Here is a 25,879-nt window from a genome sequence, read left to right as displayed (position 1 = left end):
GGCTTTTTCCCTTTCTTTTTGGGCCGGTGCCGAGGTGACTTTTGACTTAACCAAGTGGGACCAAGTGACTCATAGGAAACACCGCCCCTCCCCTCCCAGTCCTGCTTCGAAAACAGGGGCGGCTGAGCCCAGAGCTAGAAAAACAGACAAATATTTTCCCAGCCACACCCAGCTCCCCCCCCACCCACCCCCAACTGCAGCTCCAGAGCCCTGGGATCGGCCTGCCCCCTAGTGGCTGCACACAGAATTAATGCACACGGGGTGGGGGTGGGGGTATTCTGGGCATCCAAATGTCCAGAGCGAGCAGGACAGGCATATATCCTTGGGGGGCTTTTAATATGCCAGCTTTCTGTGTCAAGGATAAGATTCGGAAAGTCTCTCCCTTCCCGTCCCACATTCCATTCTATTCTTCACTCCAATACTTTATTCTATCCTATCCCCTTTCTTATTCTATTTCTATTCTATTCTTTCATTCTATTTCCTAATCTATTTCTATTCTATTCTACTCTTCATTCCAATACTTTATTCTATTCCCTTTCTTATTCTATTTCTATTCTATTTCCTAATCTATTCTATTTCTATTCTATTCTACTCTTCATTCCAATACTTTATTCTATTCCCTGACTTATTCTATGTCTATTTCCTATTCTATTCTATTTCTATTTTATTCTTCTATTCTATTTCCTACTCTATTCTATTTCTATTCTATTTTTCTATTTCCTATTCTATTTCTATTCTTCTATTCTATTTCCTATTCTATTATACTTCATTCTATTTCTATCCTATTCTACTCTTCATTCCAATACTTTATTCTATTCCCTTTCTTATTCTACTTTTATTTCTATTCTATTCTTCTATTCTTTTTCCTATTCTATTCTATTCTATTCTATCCTATCCTATCCTATCCTATCCTATTCCCTTTCTTATTCTATTTCTATTCTATTTCCTAATCTATTCTATTTCTATTCTATTCTACTCTTCATTCCAATACTTTATTCTATTCTATTCTCTGACATTCTATGTCTATTTCCTATTCTATTCTATTTCTATTTTATTCTTCTATTCTATTTCCTACTCTATTCTATTTCTATTCTTCTATTCTATCTTCTATTTTCTATTCTATTTCTATTCTTCTATTCTATTTCCTATTCTATTCTACTTCATTCTATTTCTATTCTATTCTACTCTTCATTCCAATACTTTATTCTATTCCCTTTCTTATTCTACTTTTATTTCTATTCTATTCTTCTATTCTATTTCCTATTCTATTCTATTCTATCCTATTCCCTTTCTTATTCTATTTCTATTCTATTTCCTAATCTATTCTATTCTACTCTTCATTCCAATACTTTATTCTATTCTATTCCCTGACTTATTCTATGTCTATTTCCTATTCTATTCTATTTCTATTTTATTCTTCTATTCTATTTCCTACTCTATTCTATTTCTATTCTTCTATTCTATTCTTCTATTTTCTATTCTATTTCTATTCTTCGATTCTATTTCCTATTCTATTTCATTCTGTTTCTATTCTATTCTACTCTTCATTCCAATACTTTATTCCATTATATTCCCTTTCATATCCTACTTCTATTTCTATTCTATTCTTCTATTCTATTTCCTATTCTATTCTATCCTATTCCCTTTCCTATTCTATTCTATTCTATTCTATTCTATAATTCCCCTCTTTGTGGTTTAATGAGGGGGGGACCGTCCACTTCTTCCACGCAAATGGTGCCACGCTCCGCCGGAAGCCGCCTTCCCCCTTCCTATTCCGTGAGGGCGGCGCTCTTTCCCCTCCTCTTCCGGTTCTCGCTCATTTCCCCCTCTCTCTTTTCTCGTGGCGCAAGATGGCGACGCCGGGCGCTTCTCCTCGGGCGGCCGCATCTTCCTCCTCCTCCTTCCTGGGCTTCAGCGCCAACTCACGTGACCCCAGCCAGCTCCCCTCGCGGCGGGCGGGCGGCCGGGGCGCCCGGAACCGCAAGAAGGGCTGGAAGCGCTGGCGGGGCCCCGAGGCCAAGCTGGGCCGGGACCTCGGGGACTGGCTGGAAGAGCGGGTCTCGGAGTTGCGGCACTTGGGGTGAGGCGCGGCGAGGCCTAGGGAAGCCGGGAGATCCCGGCCTCTGAAGCGGAGGGAAGGGGGGGATAAATAGGAGAAATAGAGCCTCCAGGTTCTGAGGCAGTCTACCCCTCAGAGCCAGCATAGGGAGAGAAGCCACGAGGCTGTGCTTCTGCGCATGCGCGGGCACCGGTGGGGGGGTGGGCGAACAGTTGTGTGGAATTACAGGTAGTCCTCTATTTACGACCACCATGGAGCTCTTCCCCCCCATCATTCCTATTAAATCAGTTTTGCCTCATTTTACGACCTTTCTCACCACCATTGTTAAGTGGATTGCTGCGGAGGTTACGTTTGCTTGTGCAGTTGTTAAGTGAATCCAGCGTCCCCATCAACTTAGCTTTGTTAGGTCGCCAAAGGGGATCACGTGACCCCCGTGCTACAACTGTCATAAGTACGAGCTGGTGGCCAAGCATCCGAATTTTGACCCTGTGACCTTGGGGATGCAGCCAGGGTTATGAAGCCCCCCCCCACACACACACACAGGGTTAAGAATTGGGGAGGAGAAGACTGGCTGCTTCCCATTATTGAGGACCCAGGAATGTATTAGCTCTTGAGGAAGGGCCGTGAACTATATTTCTATATATATAATTTCTCTCTCAGATAGATAGGTGTTGTGGCTCCAGTTAGGTAGGTAAATATAGAAATATAGTTCATGGTCGTTCATCAAGATTATTTATATTTTTCGCACCAGCACGAAGCCATGAGCACCAGCCTGAAGATGATGAGTGGGACCTCGTCGAAACGTTGCCAAGATACTCTCAATCTTGCACAGAAAAAGACCTGAACACGCCAAGACCTGCATGCATATATATATACATATACATACATACGTACATACATATACATATGTGGATATATGGATCTTTGGTTATTCGGGTTTTCTCCCGCGTAAAATTGGAAGTATCTAGGCAACGTTTCGATGAAGTCTCATTCATCATCTTCAGGCTTGTGTCTTCAGCTTTGTGCTCACCTTGGAAGGACAGAAAGCTGAGTGAACCTTGAGCCTGGTGGGATTTGAACTGCCAAATTGTAGGCAGCTGGCTGCAGAAGGAGCTTGCAATACTGCACTCTAACCACTGCACCACAGAGGCTCCATATATATATATATATATATCTGTATGTGTGTGTTTCTCCTCAGAGGACCAGTGTCGGAAAAGCCAGATGAAAGCCTCTTCTTTGTAGATACCAGCAACGAACAACAAGGTGAGAGGTTGCAACACAGTGATGATGATGATGATGTTACCCATTCAGTTGCGCCTGACTCTTGGCGATTCTATGGGCCACGTCTCTCCACATCTCCCAATCTTGCACTACTATTTTGAATTGTTTTATTGCGGGTGTGTGTGTGTGTCAAACTCGATTTCATTGAGGGCCGCATCAGGATTGTGTTTTACCTGCGGGGCATGGCCAACTTGACGTGTCGGGGGCACCTGCGGTCGTCTGAGTGCTCTATTAGGGAAAACAGGCTCCCAAGCTCCGTTTTCGGCTGCAAAGGCCTCCTGCAACCCTCTGCCAGCGAAAATGGAGCTCGGGAGGGTTGCGTGGGCTGATCCTTTGCTGTTTCCAGGGCGGCCCTGCTGGTGAGATCTAAGCACCCCTTTGGCCAGATTTGGTGCATGGGCCTTGAGTTTTAACACCCCTGTTCCATTGAATCTGTGGCTGGGGTCAGGTTTGATGGTGTCCAGCCACCCTGTTTCCTGGTGGCCTGGTTTCCTTTTACCTCTTAACTCTTCCAAACATAATTGCTTTCTCCAGGAAATTCCCCTGCATGAGACGGTCAAAATAAGTGAGGCGCAGTTTTGTGATTTTGCATTTCAGTGACATGTCTGGTGTTACGCGTTCCAGTACTTGTTAGTCATCTTTGCTGTCCAAGGAATATGCAGGAGCCTTTTCCAGGCACCACAACTCAAATAAGTCAATTTTCCTTGCTGTCTTGCTTTTGTAAAGTCCAACAAAACCCTTTTGGGACTCGAGTACCTAAAAAAATGGGAACGTAGAACCAAATTGAGGGGAAAAGTCAGTCAGACTTGAGGGTAAGACTAGTAGTCATTTCAGTGGTTTACAGTATCCCCGTAATCTGTTTCTTTCAGCTCATCAGTGATTCATTCCAATCGCTTTCGCTCAATGGAGTTTTCTGGTTCTTCCCTTAGCTGGTACCTTGGAAGTAAAGATTTGCAGGCTTTTTTCCCCCATTTCTATAGCTGCTCCTCTCGATCAGTGACTTTGGGCAACTTATAATTCAAAAATACACTACAATTCAAACATTAAAACACGTTAAAACAGTTTTAATGAAAGCATAATAAAGGGAATTGGCTACAGTTCTCTTGCAGCCTGGCTTTAGTGCCACCGGCAAATTGAGTTTTTGACCAGGCATTTTGGACGCAGAGCACACGAAGGGAAAGAGACCTAATCGGGTGGTTTCATTGCTAGAGTCCCAAGTCCTCACCTTGGCTGTTAACTACCCCTGGTGTGATTGGCACGCCTGGGTTCATTTCCTGCCTTGGTTCTTGTTCCAGGTCCGAAAGAGCAAGCAGCCAAAGAGAAACCTCTGAAGATTGACTTGATCCTACAGCCAGATTCCAAGGTCCCTCCGCCCAAAGAGTGAGTTTTGTCTCTGCCTTTCGTTGAGATGTGTGTGGGGAAGCCAGCATCTTCATTCCTTTTCAGGATCTCTTTCTGTCATTTTCGGGGGAAAGGATGTTTGATTCAGGAAAAGGCAGCATAAGGCAGAGGAATGGGTCTTATTTTAATTAATTTGTATGTCTCTTGTGGCTTTAGTAGTCCAGGGCAGTTGAAAAAGTAAAAAACTGAAGTAAACAACCAAATTCCTTTTGTTTTTGTCATTTTGAAAAATATTCAGATTCCATTTCTGAGTTTTGGCTATGTTCGAAAATTGCCATCGTTCTTCCCTTCTCCCTTGTGGGCTGCCCTGATCCCAGAATTTCTCCCGTATAACTCTTCATGGAATACTTTTTGATTGTCCGGTGTCATCTTTGAAGTGCTATCCTTTTATAGATAGTCCTTGACTTATCACCACGATTGAGCCCAACATTTATGTTGCTAAGTGAGGCAGCTGACTTTTGCTCCATTTTACGATCTTTCTTGCCTCCGCTTTTAAGTGAGTCACCGCAGTTGATTAAGTTAGTAACCCAGTTGTTAAGTGAAACTCCTTTCCCCTTTGACTTCGCTTATCAGAAGGTCGTCAAAGGGGACTCTGGGACACTGCAACCATCATAAATACGAACCGGTTGCCACCTGAATTTTGATCACGTGACTATGGGCAATGCTGGAAAATGCGGGAAATGGCCGCGAGTCGCTTTTTTCAGTGCCATGGTAACTTCAAACAATCGCTAAATGAATTGTTGTAAGTCAAGGACTAGCAGAGCTGCTTCCACAAATTGAGATTCTTCTGGGAATTGTGTCCCAACGAAATGGTCCCGTTGTTGCCATCTTCTTCAAATGGAAAAATGTCGCAATGAATGTTCAAATAGAGGATTGTCTAAGTTTGTCCCTTGGCATGCAGAGGAAGGATTTTTGAGCTAGCCCCGTGAAACCGCTTCAGTTTATTACCTGTGATTTATGGCTTAGCTGTGATTTATGGCTTAGCTGTGATTTATGGCTTAGTGGTAGATGTGAATTACGCCATTTTAACTTGTTTTGAGCCATGCCAAGCTGTCCGGCCTAAAACCTGCTTCCTTCCTCCTCAGCATCCTTTCTTATCAGGTCCCCAACGGCCGGAAGTTGAAACGGAAACAGCGACTCTGGGAGAAGCTGGCAGAAAAGGGGTTGGTGCCCCGAAAAGAACGGCTCCTTCAGCAAAGGTTACAAAACCCTCCCAAAGCCAACATAGCCGGAGCAGACAGCGGGACTGATCCCTCTAGGGACTTCTATGACATTTGGGCAGATTCAAGTAAGCCTTCGCTTATTCAGCTGATAGCCGTAGACCCAATAAGACCTAAAGTCAGTTGAAATTGAGAGTGAAATGAAAAAGATTTCTGACTGGCCCAGAGTCACTAGAACTCCCAGTCTCCTAGTGATTGGCCCAAAGTCACCCAGCCGGCTTTCTTGCCTGAAATGGGACTAGAACTCCCAGTCTCCTGGTGATTGGCCCAAAGTCACCCAGTCAGCTTTCATGCCTAAGGCAGAACTAAAACTCACCATCTCCTGGTGATTGGCCCAAAGTCACCCAGTCAGCTTTCATGCCTAAGGCAGAACTAAAACTCACCGTCTCCTGGTGATTGGCCCAAAGTCACCCAGTCGGCTTTCTTGCCTAAGGCAGGACTTGAATTCACAACATTTTCTAGCCTGATGCTGTAACCACTAGACCAAACTGCCTCTCCTTCTCTTGCCATCAGACCCCCTTGATAAAGCCCTGGCTGGGCAGGACGCCTTTTTCCTAGAACAAACCAAGAAGCAGCCCATGAAGGTAAGCGCCGGACCCGTCCCCTAGCGGGCGGTGGGTGGGGAAACGGCGGCCCGCGGGCTGAGCCTCACCCTCCTGCGGTGTTCCCTCCTCCAGCGTCCCGACAGGCTGAAGAAGACCCCATCCGAGCTGCCCGCCATGGAGATCATCTCCCCGGGAGGATCTTACAATCCCAGCTTCCAGTCTCACCAGGTACCGGCAACGCTTGGTGAATTGCCGCGAAGGCAGGGACGTTTCATTTTCCTCCTGCCTGGCGCTTGAGAATCCCGAGCGATCCAGTTGGGGTGGATTTCACGCAGGGTCCCAGGTGGGGAGGCTTGCTGAGGTCTGTGTGAAGAGCTCTCAAGGGGTTTGCTTTCTTCTCTTACCCTGCTCTCCCCTTTACCCCCCCAACCCAACAGGCATTGCTCCTCCAGGCCTTTGAAGCCGAGCTGGTGAGGCAGAAGGCAGAGGAGAGGCTGCAGCGTCAGTTGAATTTCCCCACCGCCGCTGAGGCCCCCACCCAGGTGAGGGCTGGTACCCAGACGCATGGAGGGCCAGTCACGAACAAGGGCTGAACTCTGTCCTGAATTCTTCTTGGGATAGAATTATTCAGAGAGAAGATCACAACGATTGGAGGAAGGGCTTCCCCACGGTGTTGTGGCCCAAAGTCACCTAGCTGGCTTTCTTGCCTGAAATGGGACTAGAACTCCCAATCTCCTAGTGATTGGCCCAAAGTCACCCAGTTGGCTTTCATGCCTGAAATGGGACTAGGACTCCCAGTCTCCTGGTGATTGGCCCAAAGTCACCCAGTTGGCTTTCATGCCTGAAATGGGACTAGGACTCCCAGTCTCCTGGTGATTGGCCCAAAGTCACCCAGTTGGCTTTCATGCCTGAAATGGGACTAGGACTCCCAGTCTCCTGGTGATTGGCCCAAAGTCACCCAGCCGGCTTTCATGCCTGAAATGGGACTAGAACTCCCAGTCTCCTGGTGATTGGCCCAAAGTCACCCAGCCGGCTTTCTTGCCTGAAATGGGACTAGAACTCCCAATCTCCTAGTGATTGGCCCAAAGTCACCCAGTTGGCTTTCATGCCTGAAATGGGACTAGGACTCCCAGTCTCCTGGTGATTGGCCCAAAGTCACCCAGTTGGCTTTCATGCCTGAAATGGGACTAGGACTCCCAGTCTCCTGGTGATTGGCCCAAAGTCACCCAGTTGGCTTTCATGCCTGAAATGGGACTAGGACTCCCAGTCTCCTGGTGATTGGCCCAAAGTCACCCAGCCGGCTTTCATGCCTGAAATGGGACTAGAACTCCCAGTCTCCTGGTGATTGGCCCAAAGTCACCCAGCCGGCTTTCTTGCCTGAAATGGGACTAGAACTCCCAGTCTCCTAGTGGTTGGCCCAAAGTCACCCATTTGGCTTTCATGCCTGAAATGGGATTAGAACTCCCAGTCTCCTGGTGATTGGCCCAAAGTCACCCATTTGGCTTTCATGCCTGAAATGGGACTAGAACTCCCAGTCTCCTAGCGATTGGCCCAAAGTCACCCAAACCGCTTTCCTGCCTAAGGCAGGACTTGAATTCACAACATTTTCTAGCCTGATGCTGTAACCACTAGACCAAACTGCGATTGGAGGAAGGGCTTTCCCACGTTGCGGGGGGGCGGGGTCACAATTCCGACGGGGACAACAGGATTGGCCTATTCTGGGTGGGCATGGCGTGAAAGAGGTGGCATCACTGGAAGCTGGAGACTCGGGCCCACTTAAATGTTGGAGGAAGAAAGAGCAGCCGTGCGGAAGAAGATAATCTACAGCGGCTGGGGGTCATATTTCAAGGAATGGTTTCTAACTGTAACCTCAGTTCAATGATCTTGGGGCAGCTTTTCAACCCCCGGCCCCACCCAATCTTCTGGATGGGGCAGTTTTGCAGACTACAAAGCGATGAGCACCTTTATTCTTAATTTTTACAAATAACTCAAAAGGTGGTAAACGTAGCTAATGCTCCTTCCTCCTCCGATTTTCCCCACAACAACAATCCTGTGAGGTGGGTTGGGTTAAAAGAGGGGCTGGCCCAAGGTCACCCAGACGGCTTTCAGGCCCAGTTTCTAGCCTGCTGCCTTAACCGCTAGACCAAACTGCCTGCCTCTCAGGTTTTTTTTTTTTACAGGCTTGAGTTGTTAAATAAAAACAACGAAGGCAAAATAGAAAATAAAACGTCTCTAGATGGGAATCACCCAAGTGTGGAAGGAACCGCTGGGACGCTTCGCGTTCGCCTTTGCCAACGCAAGTCGGGCTGTGGGGCCGTGATGTGCCTGGAAGCCCCACAGCTGGGCTCCCCTTGGGCTTCTGGGCAGGGTTGTGAAGGCCTTTGAAAACTGCGGCGGCTCAGATGGGACACACACCGTTCATTGCGAGTCTGTTGGTCTCGATGAATCCCAGGGGCTAGATTGAGTGGGCAGGGGCCTGCCTCCGCCCCCCCGCCCTCTGGGGCTTCCCTTTCAGCTCCTCTGTTCTCCTGCCCCCTTGCACAGGAGTCGGTGTTTCGGGAGCAGTGCGAGGGCCTCATGGAAGAGGACTCGGAGGGCGAGGAAGGGCAGGGCAGCCCACCCAGGCCGCCAGAGGAGGATCTGCAGGCAGCCTCCGGCGAGGCCTCCCGTCTCCTCACAGCAACGGCGGTCCGAGAAAAGAAAACAGAACAGCAGCGCAAGAAAGAAAAAGCCGCCAAGCAGTTGGTGAGTTCGCCTAGCCCAGGGGTCGGCAACCTTAGAGCCACAACGGTCCTAACCGGAAGGCGCCCCCCTTCAATTCTGGAGGCGACCGGAAGTCCAGTTCCCCCACCATAGAGTCTCCTAGTGCGGTATCCTTTTTCCTTTTACTGACCGGCGACAGGGATCCTCCGCAGGGGGATGAAAAGGCCACACACGGCTCCAGAGCCACAGATTGCCAACCCCTGGCCTACCCCATGGAGATTCTGGGTCAGGGAAATCTGCTTTGTACAACCTCGGTTTCTAGAAGGGTTAAGACTACAATCCCCATAGTTCCCAGCTTACCTGGGCTTCCCGGTGAAGGTAGCCGCTCCACCTTTCCGAGCGGCTCAAAAGCGCGTTGAACTATTACCATCTGGCAGACGGTACAGGATAATAATAAAAACAAGGACAAATAAGCTGAAAAAACAGCTTCTATCCCAGGGCAAGTAACTCTATTGAATCCTGCTCTATAGTGCAGTGTTGGGGGTTTTCGGTTCAACGTGTAGAGTGTGAAGGATGTGTGTTTGTGTTCGTTTTCGTGGTCATGCTGTGCACCGAAGATGGTGTTTGACCTCGTCGTACGAGGTGCAAGGGCAATACACTAAACTAAGCTCGCCGCTGTTTCCTTCGGGACCATCGGCGTTGTTGTGCGTGGTCGTGTGACGGGCGGGGCAGGGATTCCTTTTCCGAGCCATCCTTGAAGCCACAATGCCGCACCATTCCAGGGTTGCCTTCCGGGCTGCTGGCCAACCGGCGCTCATCGAGCCCCTGTGCCGAGGACGTGGTGGCTCTCAAAACGGCCCGCCATCTGGCGCTGCCATCTGCTGCCTTTGCGTGAGCTCCGCACAAGGCCAGGAAGATGCCAGCTTGTGGGAACCCACTGAGACCCACCCCACAGCACGCCGGCAGGGGCTGGGAGGAGGCGGCAGCCCTAAGGCTTGCAAGTCCCTTGAAGGAAACCCCAGCTGCCCCCAACCCCCTCTGACTCCCCCCTCCCTTCCCCCCGCTTCTCCCGGCACAGAAAGCCCGCCAGGTCTCCGAGAAGGCCGCCCGGCTCAGGAAACAGGAGATCTTTCAGTTGAAATCCATCCGGCTGCAGCTGAAGCAGCGGGAGGCCGAGCTGCAACGCCGGAAGCAGCGGCGCGAAGCCAAGCGGAAACTGGAGGCCGTCCAGCCCAAGCGGCTGGGCAGGCTCAAGTAAGCAAGGGGGGCAAAGGTGGACGGGAGGCTAAAACATAGGAAGGATGGTTGCAGGAATTGGGTATGGCAGTGGAAGAGAAGGACAAGCGGGGTTCCAGTACCTGAGGGGCTTTAATCAAGAGTTGGAAGGGACCTTGTAGGTCATCTAGTCCAACCCCCTTCTCAAGCGGGAGACCCTACACCATTTCTGACAGACGGCAGTCCAATCTCTTCTTGAAAGCCTCCAGGGATGAAGCTCCCACAACTTCTGTTCCATGGGTTGATTGTTCTCACTGTCAGAAAGTTTCTCCTTATTTCCAGGTTGAATCTCTCCTTGTTGAGTTTCCATCCATTGTTCCTTGTCTGGCCTTCAGGTGCTTTGGAGAATAGCTTGACCCCCTTCCTCCTCTCTGGGGCAGCTCCTCAAATATTGGAAGGCTGTTCTCCTGTCTCCCCTGGTCCTTCTCTTCCCTAGACTAACCAGGCCCAGTTCCTGCAACCATTCTTTGTGGGCTGCCCCAAAGAAGAGGGGAATCGACTTATTTCCACAAGTCTGTGGAGGTTCTCTGTCATCCAGGTCATGGCTGTCCGAAAGATGCTTTTTTCAAGAGGCAACTGGACTTTCTGTCCTTTTTCTTGGAAGGCGTTTCACTTCCCCTCCAAGAAGCTTCTTCAGATGAGAAGCAAAACTTCAAAGGAAATCAAAAATATCCCGTAGTGGCCTCTTGGGGACAAAAGCACCTTTGGGACACCAGAAGCCACGGCTGGAAACTAATCTAAACTCAACTCAGCAACCTGGAATTCAGGAGAAATTTCCTGACAGAACAATGACCCAGTGGAACAGCTTTGCCTTCAGAAGTTGTAGATGCTCCATCGCTGGAGGTTTTTAGAAAGATACTGGGCCACCCCTTGTCTGAAATGGTATAGAGTCTCCTGCTGGAGCAGTGGGCTGGACTAGAGGACCCACAAGGTCCCTTTCAGATGAGTTCAGTAGTCCAGCTGGCAGGCTTCAGGAGAAGAGCCGCCTCTGCCATCCCTCCCGCCCTGTGGAAGGTCTTGCCACCCGGCATGAGGTCAGCTCCCACCCACCCAAACTCCCTCAAGAGGCTAAAGACCTGGTCCTGCCAGTTAGCTTGGGCCTCCAGTGGGGGAAGGCATCCCAGGGGAGGTGGTTGATCCCTAAACAACAGATCCCATCTTCCTCCCACCCCCCAAATCCTCCTCCTGCCTGCCCCATCTTTTAATCGGTCCGCAGCGTTTGGTTCTTTCAGATTATTCGACTTAACGTCTTTTAGTTTTTCTGTTGATGCATTTTGGTTTTTTTTAAGATTGTAAGCCACCCAGCGTTACTCAACCTGGGGTAAGATGGGCAGCCAATAAATTTTACAAATAAAAGAAATAAATCGAGAGCAGGAAAGGGCTTGGATGGGCACGCCCAGCGGGAGAAAAGGAGCGGGTGGCAGAAAGCAAAGCTGCCCCCCTGTTTATATCATCTTTTTCCTGGCAGGTACGAAGAACCCGATGTGGACGTGCAGCTGAGCAGTGAACTGGCGGAATCCTTGAGGACGCTAAGGGTAAGCGGCGCTCCAGCCTTTTGGCACCCCTGCCTGGCAGAGAGATGAGCCCCAGGTTTTGTCCCTGCCCTCTTCCTGTCCTGCTGCAGGCCACCCATCTGTAGGTCTCCTTTGGGCGAATTCGGTTCCTCCTCTGCTCTGCGCCAGCCACGGCTCAAATTACGCCAGCCTCTCCCATCAAATCTCTCTCCAGCTGGGGCATCCTTGGTTGTTTGGAACTGCCCTCCCCCACCCACTGAATGGGGATGGGAAGACGCCCCCGCCCCACAGGGTGCCAGGTTGCAGAAGGCTTTCATTTGGTTGTCTCTGGCTTGTTGGGAAGAGGAAGTGCCCGACCCCATTGCCCATTTGCGAGACGCTGGGCAGAATCCACAAATAGTCCTTGACTAACAACAGTTCATTTGCTCAGCGATTCTTTGAAGTTACAATGGCCCTGGGGCGGAAAAAAGTGACTTACGGCTGTGTTTCACAGTTACAACCTTTGCAAGCCTCCCCTGTGGTCACATCAAAGTTCAGATGATTGGCAACTGGTTCATACTTTACAACCGTTGCGGCGTCCCAAGGTCATCTGATCCCAGTGGTGGGATTTAGCCAGTTGGCACCACTTTGGGAGAACCAGTGGTTAACTTTTCTGAGCAGTTGGAAGAAACCATCAGGGCAGAGAACTGGTTTGTGATGACCCAAAGATCATCACAAAGGCAACCCAGTCAGATAATCAGTAGGAATCCCTTTATTAGCGCCAACTTTGCCCCCAACGTCCAGCTTACCTTCTGGGCTGGAGAAAAACTCCCAGGAACAGCCTTTAAGTAGAGGAAATTCAGTCCAAAACATAGTCAACACAAACTGTAACTTTAAGTCCAATCAAGGCAAAATGAGGTCATTAGTCCGACAGGGCAAGAGCAAGAATTCCAGGCATAAAGGCATGGCAATAACTCAACACAATTGGGAAGACGCCAGGAACACAGATGACCAAAGTCAACACAAGATAAACTCACATTTGCTCCCAGAAGCTGCTGCATGCATTTCTTTTAAACTCTCATTCCCAGCTGTGGCTAATGAAGGGAATCAGGGCCCTTTCCTCCCCCATAAGCCATGCAACTCTTGTTGCTCCCTCCTCCGTTCCTCCCTGCGTGCCCTAGGATGAAGAGGGGGTGGGCCTGGGTCGTCCTCTAAACTTCCTCTCCCTTGTTCTACCTCTCTCCTGCTCTGCCCAGCCAGACTTTGCCCTTCCCCAGTTTTCCTCCGCACCCAACAGAGCCACACCCTCCCGCTCCTCCCGAGTCAGAATGGCTCTTAAATTATTTGAATCCCACCACTGCCTGATTTCCCCCTTTTGCCACCCTCCGACAAAGCCAAGTCAACGGGGGAGCCGGGTTCACTTAACAACCGGATGGCTAACTTTTGGACCGCAGTGATTCACTTGACATCGGAGGCAAGGAAGGCCGTAAAATGGGGGCCAAGCTCCCTTAACAACAGAAGTGTCGGGCTCAGTGGTGATCATAAGTCGAGGCCTATACTTGTAGGGGCTTTGGGAACAGAAGTTGCCCTCGGAGGTCGTGGGAGCTTCATCCCTGGAGGCTTTCAAGAAGAGACTGGACTCCCATCTGTCAGAAATGGTGTAGGATCCCCCGCTTGGGCAGCGGGGGTTGGACTAGGTGACCTACAAGGCCCCTTCCAGCTCTGATGATCTATTAAAGTCTGGCCCTTGGCGGGTGGGGAAAAGAGTCCCTCCCCAGGAATGAAGGGAGGGTAACGGACAGAGAAGGCTCGTCCTGGGGTTCCGTTGGGGTGGGAGGGGGCTTGGGGGCCTTTCAATATCATACCCCCCCGCCCCGGTGTCCAATGATGAGACCCATCCTTGCGCTCGGAGAATTTGCAGCAGCCGTTGCTGGGAATGTGAAGGACCCCAGGGGACCCCCTGGTCCTACCGAGTGGGTAAGGATCAGGGAACTGAGGCGCCCTCCTGCACCCCCCTCCTCCCTTCCTCAGCAGGGAGGGTTGGTTTACCCGGTTAGCAAATGACACCCCCACCCCACACACACACACCCCAAAAAAGTTTAGAAGCCCAATTGCATTCCCGGTGAGCCAATACGAAACCCGCTGTTATTTACACATTCAAAAGTAAATAATAATACTGTAATAATACTGTAAGTAGAACACGGTGGAGCTGTGCACAGAAGGTCTCTGGGCTCAAAAAGAGAAGCAGGGAGGGGTCTCCTTTTCTACCCCGGACCGGATGTCCCAAGGAGAGGGAAATTAGCTAGATTCCGCGCTTGGGGTACTTCAGCTTTCCTGATGGATTCTGGGAGGTGCTTTTGGGAAGCCTGGCCTTTCCCTCTCTCCCTTCAGGGCCAGCAGGGATGGTGTGATCTGGTCTGGGGAATGAAACCCTGAATAAAAAGAGCCAAGCTCAGAGGGTACCAGGGAGGCCATATTCTTCCTCCTCCTCCTCTCCCACCCCCTGCAAGCTCCCCTCCCCTCTTAACACTGAGGATGTGACCTAGTTTGGGTCATGAAACGTCCCGCAAGAAAACCACCGTACTCAGGAGAGCACCAAGGATCCCCCAGTTTCTCCTCCTCCTCTCCAGACCCCACACCCTTCTAACACTGATAATGTTACCTAGTTGGATAATGAAATGTCTGCAAGGAAACAGCCAAGCTCAGAGAGCACCAGTGACCCTACAGTCCTCCTCCTCCTCTTCCTCCTCCTCCTCTTCCTCCTCCTCCTCCTCCTCCTCTTCCTCCTCCTCCTCCTCCTCCTCCTCTCTAGACCCCACACCCTTCTAACACTGATAATGTTACCTAGTTGGATAATGAAATGTCTGCAAGGAAACAGCCAAGCTCAGAGAGCACCAGTGACCCTACAGTCCTCCTCCTCCTCTTCCTCCTCCTCCTCCTCTTCCTCCTCCTCCTCCTCCTCCTCCTCTTCCTCCTCCTCTCTAGACCCCACACCCTTCTAACACTGATAATGTTACCTAGTTGGATAATGAAATGTCTGCAAGAAAACAGCCAAGCTCAGAGAGCACCAGTGACCCTACCGTCCTCCTCCTCCTCTTCTTCCTCCTCCCTACAAACTCCACTCTCTACTAGCACTTCTGAGGTTCCCTGGTCTGAGTAACAAAGCACCTGAGTAAAGAGAGCCAAGCTCAGAGGACAGCAGGGCCCCTTATTGAAACCCTCGGCTTGCAGGCGGGCTCTTCCCCACAGCGCAGCCTGGCACTGCCCGTCCCCTTCCCAGCCTCCCACCCTGGCAGATATCCTGAGAAAAATCGCTCGTCTCTCCGCCGAGCAGGAAGGCACCTCTCTGGATGTACGCGAGGAGCCGAGATGGCGTGAAAAGGTCGACTTTCGTCGCCCGCAGAGCCTCTTCGGGAGATGGGGGGAGGAGAGGGAGGGTTGGGTTTTTTTGTCCCCTTCTCATTTCCCCCTTTTTAAAAAAAAAAAAAAGTTGTTGTAGGGATTGTATGAGGTCCCTTTTTCAGAATGGCAGGAAACCACATCTGGTTTGGGCAGATGTGGCCAAAGACGTTGCTGGAGAGACCGGGAACGCAGGCGCTCCCTCGACTTGCAACCCTTCGCTTAGTGTCCATTCAAAGTTGCAGCTGAAAAGAAGTGGCTTGTTCTTCACCCTTCTGACCCGTTGCCACATCCCCAGGGCCACGTGGTTTATATTTGGATGCTTGGCAGCTGACTCGCAGTTATGACGGTTGCAGGGGGTCCCCGAGGTCATCTCTTTCGCAACTTTCTGTCAGTGAGGAGACCAGATTCACTTAACAGCCGTGTTACTGACTTAACAGCTGCAGTGATTCACTTAACAACTGCCGCTTAGCAACGGACACTTTGGGCTTAATTGTGGTTGTAAGTCAAGGACTTCCTGTACTGTAAATAGAATTTCCTTTCTTCCTCCCTCCCTCTCTCCCCCTTCTCTTTCTTTCCTTCCTTCCTTCCCTCCCTCCCTCCCTATACTTGTTCTCCTTCCTTCTTCCTCTCTCCCCCTTCTCTTTCTTTCCTTCCCCTCCCTTCCTCTTGTCTCTCCCCCTTTTCCTTCTTCCTTCCTTCCTTCCCTCCCTCCCTATTTGTTCTCTTTCCTTCCTTCCCTCCCTTCCTCCCTTCCTTCCTTCCCTCCCTCCTTCCTCCTTCCCCTCTCCCCTTGTTCTCTTTCTCTCCTTCCTTCTTCCCTCCCTCCCTTCTTGTTCTCTTTCCTTCCTTCTTCCTCCTCCCTGCTTCTTCTTTCCTTCCTTCCTTCCACCCACCCACCCACCCACCCCTCTGGGCCTCTCTGATAGCTTTCCTAATCGATCTCCGAAACACAAAGACCAGCTGAGCCTCCCTTCTCCTTCCCGCTTCCCGTTCTCTGCTGTGGGGCCTCCTGGGCTCATCACCTTTTGTCTTTTCTCCCGCAGCCGGAAGGCAGCATCCTGAAGGACCGCTTCAAGAGCTTGCAGAAGCGCAACATCATCGAACCCCGAGAGCGGGCCAAGTGAGTACCTGGGATGGGGTGGGATGAGAAACGGTGGGACGGGGCTCCTCCGATGCTGGTCACCGAAACCTTCGTTTTTCCCTCCAGCTTCTAGCCACGAGCCTCCCTTTCTCTCCTTCAAGGAGCTTGTGGGCTCATTTCCCTGACCAGCATCTGGGGCTCCCCTCTTCTTTCTAGCAGAAAGTGGTACCTTGCATCCCCTAACCAGGACCATAACGGGAGCGGCTTCATATTTTAAATTTTTCAAACTTATTCCTCACAGTTTTGAACTGCCCCTCAGAGCAGGACTCTTGAGCAGCGTACTGTAAAATGTTAAACTGTAGGTAAGTCCTCGACTTAGCAACAGCTTGCTTAGTGACTGTTCAAACTTACAATGGCACCGGGGGAGGAAAAAGGGACTTATTTTTCTCACACTTAACGGCCATTGCAACATTCCCGTGATCGCGTGATGTACATCTGAAGGCTCGCCAACTGAATTCATAGTTATGATGGCCTCAAGTGTCCCCGGGGGGCCCTTTTGTGTCCTTCTGATGAGCAAAGCCAAGGAGGACACTGGATTTATTTAACAACCGTGTGGCTAATTTAAACAGGTGCACTGATCCGCCTCACCACTTTGGCGAGAAAAGTCGTAAAAACGGGGGCAAAACGCTCTTAACCAATTTCTCACTCAGCATCATACATGGGAGCCAGTTGCCAAGCGGCTGGATTTTGATCACGTGACTGAGGAATGCTAACAACTGTCGTAAGTGTGAAAAACGGTCCTAAGTCCCTTCTTTCACTCCTGTTTGCAACTTCAAACGGTCACTAAACTCACTGTTGTAAGTCGAGGGCTACCTGTGTAGTCCTCATGCCTTGGGTACTTTGGTAAAACAATGGCTCCATAAATAAATTAGCAATAATTAGTGTATTTGTGCCTAAAACCTATTCCCACATTAGATCAGGAACTGTTATAACCCTGTCGGAATCTGACTCAGAGGGGAGGCTGAGCAGCTGACAGGGAGTGGGGGCGTGGCTCCATTGGCTGGGGAAGGGCAAAGGCCGGCTGTGCAGAGCAGGGGAGAGGTAGAGCAAGGCAGAGGGATTTCAGAGAAAGACCCAGGCCCACCCCCTCTTCATCCTAGAGTACGCAGGGGGGAACAGAGAAGGGAGCAACGTGGGTTGCATGGCTTACGGGGGAGGAAAGGGCCCTGATTCCCTTCATTAGCCACAGCTGGGAATGAGAGTTTAAAAGAAATGCATGCTGAGTGCGGCAGCTGCTGGGAGCAAACATGAGTTTATCTTGTGTTGACTTTGGTTATCTGTGTTCCTGGCGTCTTCCCAACTGTGTGTTTTGCCGTGTTTTCAAGTCTGCAATTCCTTCTCCTGCCCTGTCAAGTTAATTACTTCAGTTTGATTTGTTTGGATTTTTAGTTACACTCTGTATGTACTTTGTTTTGGACTGAATTTCCTCCTCTTAAAGGCTGTCCCTGGGAGAGTTTTTCTCCAGCTAGAAGGTAACCTGGACATTGGGGGCAAAGTTGGAGATAATAAAGGGACTCTTCTTGCTTATCTAACTGGGTTGTCTTTGTGCCACGCCCCTTTGGGTCATCACAACATGTCAGAGAAGCTGTAAGAGTGCTGTGCCATGCCCGGGTCATCACAGGAACTGTTGAATGACACAAATTATCCGACACTATTGAGGAAGCCCCCCCTTTTTTTAAAAAAAAAAGATTATTAAAGCCGAAAGACGGAGAGCAGGTATGTAAGCTTCCGTTAGCTAAGTGATATTGATCGATAGGACAAGGAATGTCAACATTATTTATAGTGCTACACCTGTTCCCTTGCACACAACTTGGGGCAACAGCCTCTTTGGATGGAAACAAGCCGGTTTAATTTCCTTCCTCCCTGGAAGGGACGTGCCTCGGCTGTAGAGGACTCTAAATTAAACGCGCTTTCTTCCTTGCCCAGGTTCAAAAGGAAATACCGACTGAAATACGTCGAAAAGCGAGCTTTCCGGGAAATCACGTAAGTTGCTTTGGGGCTGGGAAGAGCTCTGGCCAGACCAGCTGACCGGTCCAGTTGGGTTGAAGGGTGCTTTAAGGCTGACCTTCCCAAGGCTGGTGCCTTTGGGATGGATTACAACTCCCATCAGGAGCAGCCATTATAGGCTTTCTAAACTGATGGCTTGGGGGAAACCTCCTCTTGTATTTGAAGTTGAGAAACTCGCGTTTTTGTTTACTTCTTTTTGGGAGGGCTTGATCCCCAAATCTGAAGCTGGTTGCAGTCCTGGACCCTCCTATTTTCAGTCTTAAGAAGGGATATCTAGGGAGATTCTCAAAGGTCAAAGGTCCTTTTTCAAAAGGCACCTGGACTTGCTTCGTTGTTGTTTTTTTCCCCTTGAAGACGTTTCGCTTCTCATCCGAGAAGCTTACTCCGTTCTGACTGAATGGTGGAGGATGGAAGGATTTATATTCCCGGCAGTCCTCTGGTCATTAGTTCTCTTTCTGAGAATTGTTGAGCATTCCTCTTGGGGAAAAAAAAAATAAAACCCAAGTAAGTCCAATTGCCTCCTGAAAAAAACACCTTTGGGATTCTAAGAATTGAAGAATTTCATCTCGGTGGGAAAGATAATCATGGAAGGAAGCTTACCCCACCCCAAAAATGGAGGCTGGGACTTCTTGGCACAGGATTGCAACCCAACGCCCTTCTCCGACACCCCACCAGAGCTGTGGGTTTCTACCCCATCCAGGCTGGGTGGTTCAACGTTGACCTGATTTATATCTATTTTTATCTCTTTTCTCTTCCATCACTTCTCACTTTGGGAGGTGGGGGGTAGCGAGGGGTGAAAAGCAAATTTCCAGCTCCTTTTTTTTTTTAATTATGGCACACCTCCTTCACTCCTCTTTTCTCTCCCCTCCTTGTCTTCTCTGCAGATTATAGAAGCGCAAAAAATTAGCATCCCGAGATCTCCCACGTGTTTCATTAAAACGCCGCAAACCAACCTCGAGTCTGTTTTGCTGGATTCTTTCCCCTTTCCTCTGGGTTATCCCCCCACCGCCTTCAACCAACCAGAGACCCTCGCCTCTTCTCCTTTGTCTTTAACCCTGGAGACGATATTCCAGGGGGTGCGAAAAACTTGGGTTTAGAAGTTTCCAAATTATAGTGTGTGTGTGCAGAATTATTATATGCTTATCGTTATTTTTGAAGAGGTGCGTGAGAATATACCGTGTTTCCACAAAAATAAGACCCTGTCTTATATATTTTTTTGGGCCACCCCAAAAGGCACCAGGTCTTATTTTCGGTGGGTGTCATCCACTGACTAACCTCACTTGTGCGTGTCGCCCCCCGGCCTCCTTTTCGCTGTCAGAGGCCTTCAGGAACTACTTCTTCTGTAGCCAGCTTTCCTGAAGGCCTCTGCAGCCAATAACAGAGCTCTGGATCGATCCAGAACTTTCTTATCAGCTCCAGAGGCCTTCAGGAAAGACTTTCCGGCTGCAGAAGAAATGGGCCGGCAAGGCAGGGGTCGGGGTGTGCGAGGCCTGTCTACACCTGTCCAAAGGTAAGTAGTAGGGCAGCTCCACCCCACCCAAGCTTAATTTTTACCTGTCCACTCTGGATTGGGCGTGATCTTAATTAGGGCTTATTTTGGGGGTAGGGCTTATATTGGGTGCATGTGTAAAAAATCAAGCTAGGACTTACTTTCAGGGTGCGTCGTATTTTGGGGGAAATGGTATGAGAAGCTTTTTAGGGGTATAGAAAAGGTTGGGAACCTCTGGGTTAGGGGATGATGGGAATTGTAACACACACACACACCCCACAATCGAAGGAGGAACCCTGGGTTGGAAAGGTGACTCTGGGGCTGGGGCCCATAAGCAGAGGATCGACTTCCCTCCCTCCCGTCTCTTGTTATTTTTTTCCTAGCAAGAACAGATCCAGCCAGATCTTCAAATCTGCAGCTGGGCAGCCCGGAGCTCTTGTCTTAATCGGGGAGATTAGCAATCCTTTGATTACTTTAGATAAATTCGGGGACGGCGGAGGCAACAGCGCGTAAGGGGAAGAGGGAGCCTCACAGTGGCTGTGAAATCCGCTTGGTCTTCTCCCACCGCCCCTTTTCCAGGCTGTGCCGTGATTCTGGGGGCTGCACACCGTGCAGGGAGTCCTCCGCTTAGGTCTGCAACGGAGCCCCGTTGCTAAGCTTTGTGGGGGCCCCCGTTACAACCGTCCTGGTCGCAGCTATGAAGCCAAATCCCTGCACAGCTGCTTTGCAGAGCCAGGTTCCTTTTCCCCTTCTCATTCAGGCCTTAAATCTCTCTCCTTTTTGTCTCATCGCCGCTTCCTTCCTCCAACAGCCTCTCTCCGATATTAAAAGGGCCTTCGATTTCTTTCTCTTCCCCCCCACCCGTTTGCAGGCCAAAAGCAAAGAGGATTAAAATGTCCCAGGGTTTAATTTCCCCAGCCCCCTCCCCCCACAACCATCTCTGATTCTACTCGGGGTTGAGCTGCCAGCTGGGGGTTTCCCCCGCCCCGGGCAGGACGTAATGAACTAGGAATAGTAATAGTTTAACGTCTCGGGCGTAAGCTTCCCCTGCTGCAAAATGAGGGCTCGTCACTAGATCTCTGCGGGAGATTGCAAGCTGGCAGGAGGCTAGTTTATTCTGGGGCATCTGTTGGATCGGGGAGGGTCTCTGGGCTCCTTTCGCCCCTTGCCCCCCCGAGCTTCCTGCCTCCTTCCTGCCAGTTCCGTCCAAGAGCCCCTGAGCCTCACAGGTCAAGGATCCAATTCATTTCCCTCTTCCGGGTGTGTCTGTGGCCCAACCAACCTTATTGACCTGGTGCTTCTGGCTGACTTGCTTACCTGCTTCCACTCTTCTTCCTGGGGCCACAATGGGCTTTTCTTTTCTTTTCTTTTTATGTTTATAACTATTTTATTGATTTATGATACACCAAAAATAATAGAAAAGCAAAAAGAAGGAGAAATAGGGAAGGGGAACTTGTGGAGAAGAGGGGCGAAAGAACGAAAAGGCATTGATCTCTTGACTCCCTTCGGTGCAGTAAAATAAGGCATTAATGTCAAAGCTCAACTTTTGGGGGGGGTTTGCTTTGACACAATAGTTTAGCCATTTCTATAACAACAAATTTTTGAATCTCTAAAACTCAAAATCAAAGTTTCATTTTTTTTCCACCTCAAGCACAAGAGGGTGGGAGAGAAAGAAAAAAGGGTGGAAGATAGGAAGGATGGAAGGCAGGGAAAGGAAGGAAGGAAAGGGTGAAAGGAAGGAAAAGAGGGAGGCAGGGGAAGGGAAGGGAGGAAAGGGTGGAAGACAGGAAGGAAAAGAGGGAGGAAGGAAAACAGAAAAAGAGTGACAGGAAGGGAGGGAGAGGGAGGCAGGGAGAGGAAGGTGGAAGACAGGAAGGAGGAGGCAGGGAGAGGGAAGAGAGGAAAGGAGGAAGGAAAAGAAAGGGTGGAAGACAGGAAAAGAGGGAGGAAAAGAAAGGAAGGAAAAAAAGACGGAGGAAGAAGAGGGACCATTCTCCAGGTCCCAGGAACATCTTGTCTCGTGACTGGTGACACCATCTCTTCTCTCCTTGACTTTTAATCTGGCTGATGGAAACGGGCCTCAGGGGACTATCAAGGAGACTGTTACCCCAGCCCACCCTGGTGTGTCTCCCCCCCCTTCTCTTTTCTGTACTTCTCTTTTCTTTCTGTGCTTCTCCCCCCTTCCCCCAAACACCCCCCCCCAATCCGCTGCTGCTTCAGCTCTCAGTAGCACCTCACAGGAACGGTGCATAATTCACACCGGGTCCCAACACTCTGGCTGCCATGTGCCAAAGCGCCTCTCACTGCGGCGTAAAAATAGCAGAAGTCCCCTCGCCAGACTCCTCAAAAGCCTTGTTGCCTGCACTGGGTCCTGAAGAGATGGAACTGGGTGGGGGGAGGGGAGGGGCAACGGGATGCCCTGTCCCGTGTCCGGGGTGGTTTTGGGGAGGGGTCCACAGGGGTGGAAGAGAAGAAGGGTCGACGTTGGAAGGAAGGCGCAGCGGTGCACAGTTCGGAGGGGACCAGAACGTGGTGTGGAGAGCATCCCGAACGTGTCCTCTGAGCTTCGTGGTTTTGAGGGTTTGGACACTGATGATGTTGCCTAGCTGGGTAATAAAAACGTCTGCCAGAAAAGCACCAAGCTCAGAGAGCAGCAAGGACCCCACAGTTGCCCTTTTCCTCCTCCTCTTCTCACTCCCCTCTACAGCACTGATGAAATTACCTAGCTGGGTAATAAAAATGTCTGCCAGAAAACCACCAAGCTCCGAAAGCACAAAGGACTCTATGTTCCTCCTCTTCCTCCATTCGGCCAGTCTTTTCCCCCCTTCTAGCCCTGACGATGTTACCCAGCTTGGTAATAAAATGTCTGCAGGAAGACCACCAAGTTCACAGAGCACCAAGGGTCCCATATTCGTCTTTCTCCACCACCACCACCTCTCTACAGACATCACTCCTGTGTAGCACTGAAGATGTTAGCTACTTTGGCAATGAAGCGTTTGCAAAAATACAACCCTCAACAACAAGGACCCCGCAGTCATTGATTTCCTCCTCCTCCTCCTCCTCCTCTTCGCAAATCCCTTCTAGCACTGATGATGTTAGCTAGTTTGGTAACAAAACAACCAAACTCTGAGCACCAAGGACCCCCACAGTTCAACCCCGAGCTCCAAATTTTCCCTTGGCAGCATCCCAAACGCCTGGCGGTCGTCCTGGCTTGAAGGAGGCAGCAACCGCTGTAAATATCTGCCGATGGTCAAGCATGAGTTTTGATCGTGGGAATGCTGTGACGGTCATACGTGTGAGGAGCGGTCGTACGTTCCTTTTCTCTGGGCCGTTTTAACTTTTAAGGGGCCATTAAGCGAATGTTTCTGGAGGTTTTCAATCATCCAGATCATTAAGCGGGCCATTTAAGGGGCCATTAAGCGAATGTTTATGGAGGTTTTCAATCATCCAGGTCAGATGCTTTAAGCAGAGGACTGAACCCAATTCATGGTACAACAGTGGTGGGACTCGTCTCTGGGGGTGCGTGGGGATGAGTCTGCCTACTGAGATGAGGTGGACCAACGGTTGCTTTTGTGGTGTGGAGACCATAACTTGGTCCTCAACACCAATAAGACCAAGGAGCTTATAGTGGACTATGAAAGGAACAGATCAGCCCTCCAGCCCTGGCTTATCAAGGGAGAACGAGGGGAGCAAGTGGCCAGTTTTAAGTTTCTGAGTGTTACCCTAAAAGAGGACCTGACCTGGGGTGCCCACATTGCAGCCCTGGTCAAAAGGGCAAAGCAGAGATTAGACTACCTGAGACTTCTCAGAAAACAACAAATGGATGAAAAATTGCTAGTGACCTTCTACCACTGCACCATAGAGAGTATCTTAATTTACTCCACCTCTGTCTGGTTTGCCAATTTGCACCGGGACAGATAGGGTGGTGCTCCAGAGGGTTAACTTCATTGCCCAGAGGGTCATGGGTTGCCCTCTCCCCTCTTTGGAAGAGCTTTATCACTCCCGCTGCCTTAAGAAAGTTCAAAACATCCTCAAAGGTCCATCTCATCCTGGGAACCCCTTTTTTTGAACTATTACCATCTGGCAGACGGTACAGGACAATAATAAAAACAAGGACAAATAGGATGAACAACAGCTTCTACCCCAGGGCAAGTAGCTCTTTTGAATTCTACTGTAGAGTGCAATTATTAATGCAGTTTCAGGGGTTTACAATTCAATGTGTGGCGTGTTGAAGGTTGTGCGTTTTATGTTTATTTTCACGCTCATGATGGGCACTGAAGATAGGGTTTGATTTCGTTGTACAAGGTGCAGTGACAATAAAGTAGAGTAGTAAATTCTAAAATTCTTGTCATAAGATTATGAGTCCAGAGACTGGGCTGCTTTTCCCCTCCCCCCCAAAAAAAGAAAGGACCGCAGTCTTCTGCATTTTTGCATCGTTCTCCCTTCCTTGCAGTCCCAAAGCCCGCATTTCCCTCCGCCTCCCACTGCGGGAAGGATGCCAGGTTGGCAGCTCTTAGACCTCTGCAGGTACGGGCATCCATCAGACCACCCGTCCTTCCCTATGCGGATGAGTCAGCGTGGAGAGGAGAGGCGGTGAGGAGGGGGGAGGGGCTGTCCGTCCACCCTCCCCACTCCACCCCAGAAAGTCCCTGTTAACCTCACTTTGACACTGATGATGTTACACAGATGGGTAAGGAGACGTCTGCAAGGGAATTACTAAGCTCGGAGAGCACCAAGGACTTCACGGTGTCCTCCTCAAATCCCACTCCCTTCTAGCGCTGATGATGTTACCCGGCTGGTCATGAAACGTCTGCAAGCTCAGCATTAAGGACCCCACAGTCGTCCTCTTCTTCCCGCCTCCACAAATCCCACTCCCTTTTACCACGGATGATGGTACCTAGTTTGGTAACGTAACATCTTGCAAGAAAATGACCAAGCTCAGAAAACATCCGGGACCCCATAGTCCTCCTCAAACCCCACTCCCATCTAGTACCGATGATGTTGCCTAGCTGGGTCATGAAACGTCTGCAAGCAAACCACCCAGCTCCAAGACCACCCTCGGTTCAACCCTCAAATATACTTCCCCCCCCTTCTATCGATATTGCAGTTCTGCCCTACGTTGTCCTCTTTAAAACGGTGACCCCGAAGGGGCTGGAGAGCGGGCAGCCAGTAAAAACACACACACGCACACACACACACACACACAGGCCAGGAAGATAATGCAAGCACAGCCTGGAAATACACACACACACGCACAATCATACTTTCAGCCTGTTGCCGTTTCGTCTCCTGAGCTTACTACGCTGAGCTCTGATCCTTCGCTTTTCTGGTTCGGGCAGCAAAGCGGCTTAGGAAGTGAAGCTCTAAATACAACCCAGAGTAATGTGGGTGGAAGAGCTACTGGGGTGGGGGTAGGGCAGGAGGACTTGAGGGAGGGAGAAAGGGGGAGTCAGAGGGCCCTTGCCCTTTGAAAGAGCCGGGGGATCCGCCTCTCTTTGCAAGGTCAGGCCTTGCGTTGTTGGGGGCTGTACGAAGCAGATGGGCTTGACTAAATCCCTCTTCCACCCATCCGAGGACCCAAGAATGCCCGGAAGCATCTCTTGAGCATGTGCAGAGAGTACAACAAAGGCTGAGGAAATACCCTTCCCTTAGAGTTACACCAGCCTGGCTGGCATTGCAAAAATGAGCCCACAAATGAGAAATTTGGACACGCAATAGTGGCGAATTTGGGCATTTTTCCCGTTAGGAAGGAAAATTCTTAAGTACTGAAGGAAGGAGCATGGTGGGAAACATCTCTTAAGCATGTGCAGAGGGCACACAAAGGCCTGGGGGAAATACCCCATCACACAGCCTGCCTGGCTGA

At 50.0% G+C, this 25,879-nt stretch overlaps 1 protein-coding gene across 1 annotated transcript; it reads left to right on the top strand.

The window, feature by feature from the left end:
- The first annotated feature begins 1,824 nt into the window (after nucleotides 1–1,824).
- Nucleotides 1,825–19,488, top strand: NOP53 (NOP53 ribosome biogenesis factor). The gene is made up of 13 exons (XM_087940158.1): nucleotides 1,825–2,080; nucleotides 3,258–3,322; nucleotides 4,636–4,720; nucleotides 5,827–6,029; nucleotides 6,475–6,545; nucleotides 6,639–6,734; nucleotides 6,944–7,048; nucleotides 9,051–9,251; nucleotides 10,288–10,463; nucleotides 11,953–12,019; nucleotides 16,423–16,499; nucleotides 18,447–18,503; nucleotides 19,412–19,488. Exons 1-13 carry the CDS (start codon nucleotides 1,851–1,853, stop codon nucleotides 19,416–19,418), a joined length of 1,440 nt encoding a protein of 479 aa, XP_087796284.1. The 5' UTR covers nucleotides 1,825–1,850; the 3' UTR covers nucleotides 19,419–19,488.
- Nucleotides 19,489–25,879: the final 6,391 nt, after the last annotated feature.

The sequence above is a fragment of the Pseudonaja textilis genome, chromosome 10, assembly GCF_049901715.1.
Source record: "Pseudonaja textilis isolate UNSWEBS1 chromosome 10, rPseTex1.2, whole genome shotgun sequence".
Lineage (NCBI taxonomy): Eukaryota > Metazoa > Chordata > Lepidosauria > Squamata > Elapidae > Pseudonaja > Pseudonaja textilis.
The sequence above is the reverse complement of the archived record's forward strand: the minus strand, read 5'-3'. Positions and strand labels throughout refer to the sequence as shown.

Coding starts and splice junctions, on each gene's coding strand:
- NOP53 (XM_087940158.1), top strand. CDS start 1,851: ATGGCGACGCCGGGCGCTTCTCCTCGGGCGGCCGCATCTTCCTCCTCC. Junction 4,721..5,826: donor AAGGTCCCTCCGCCCAAAGA/GTGAGTTTTGTC, acceptor CTTCCTCCTCAG/CATCCTTTCTTATCAGGTCC. Junction 10,464..11,952: donor AAGCGGCTGGGCAGGCTCAA/GTAAGCAAGGGG, acceptor TTTTCCTGGCAG/GTACGAAGAACCCGATGTGG.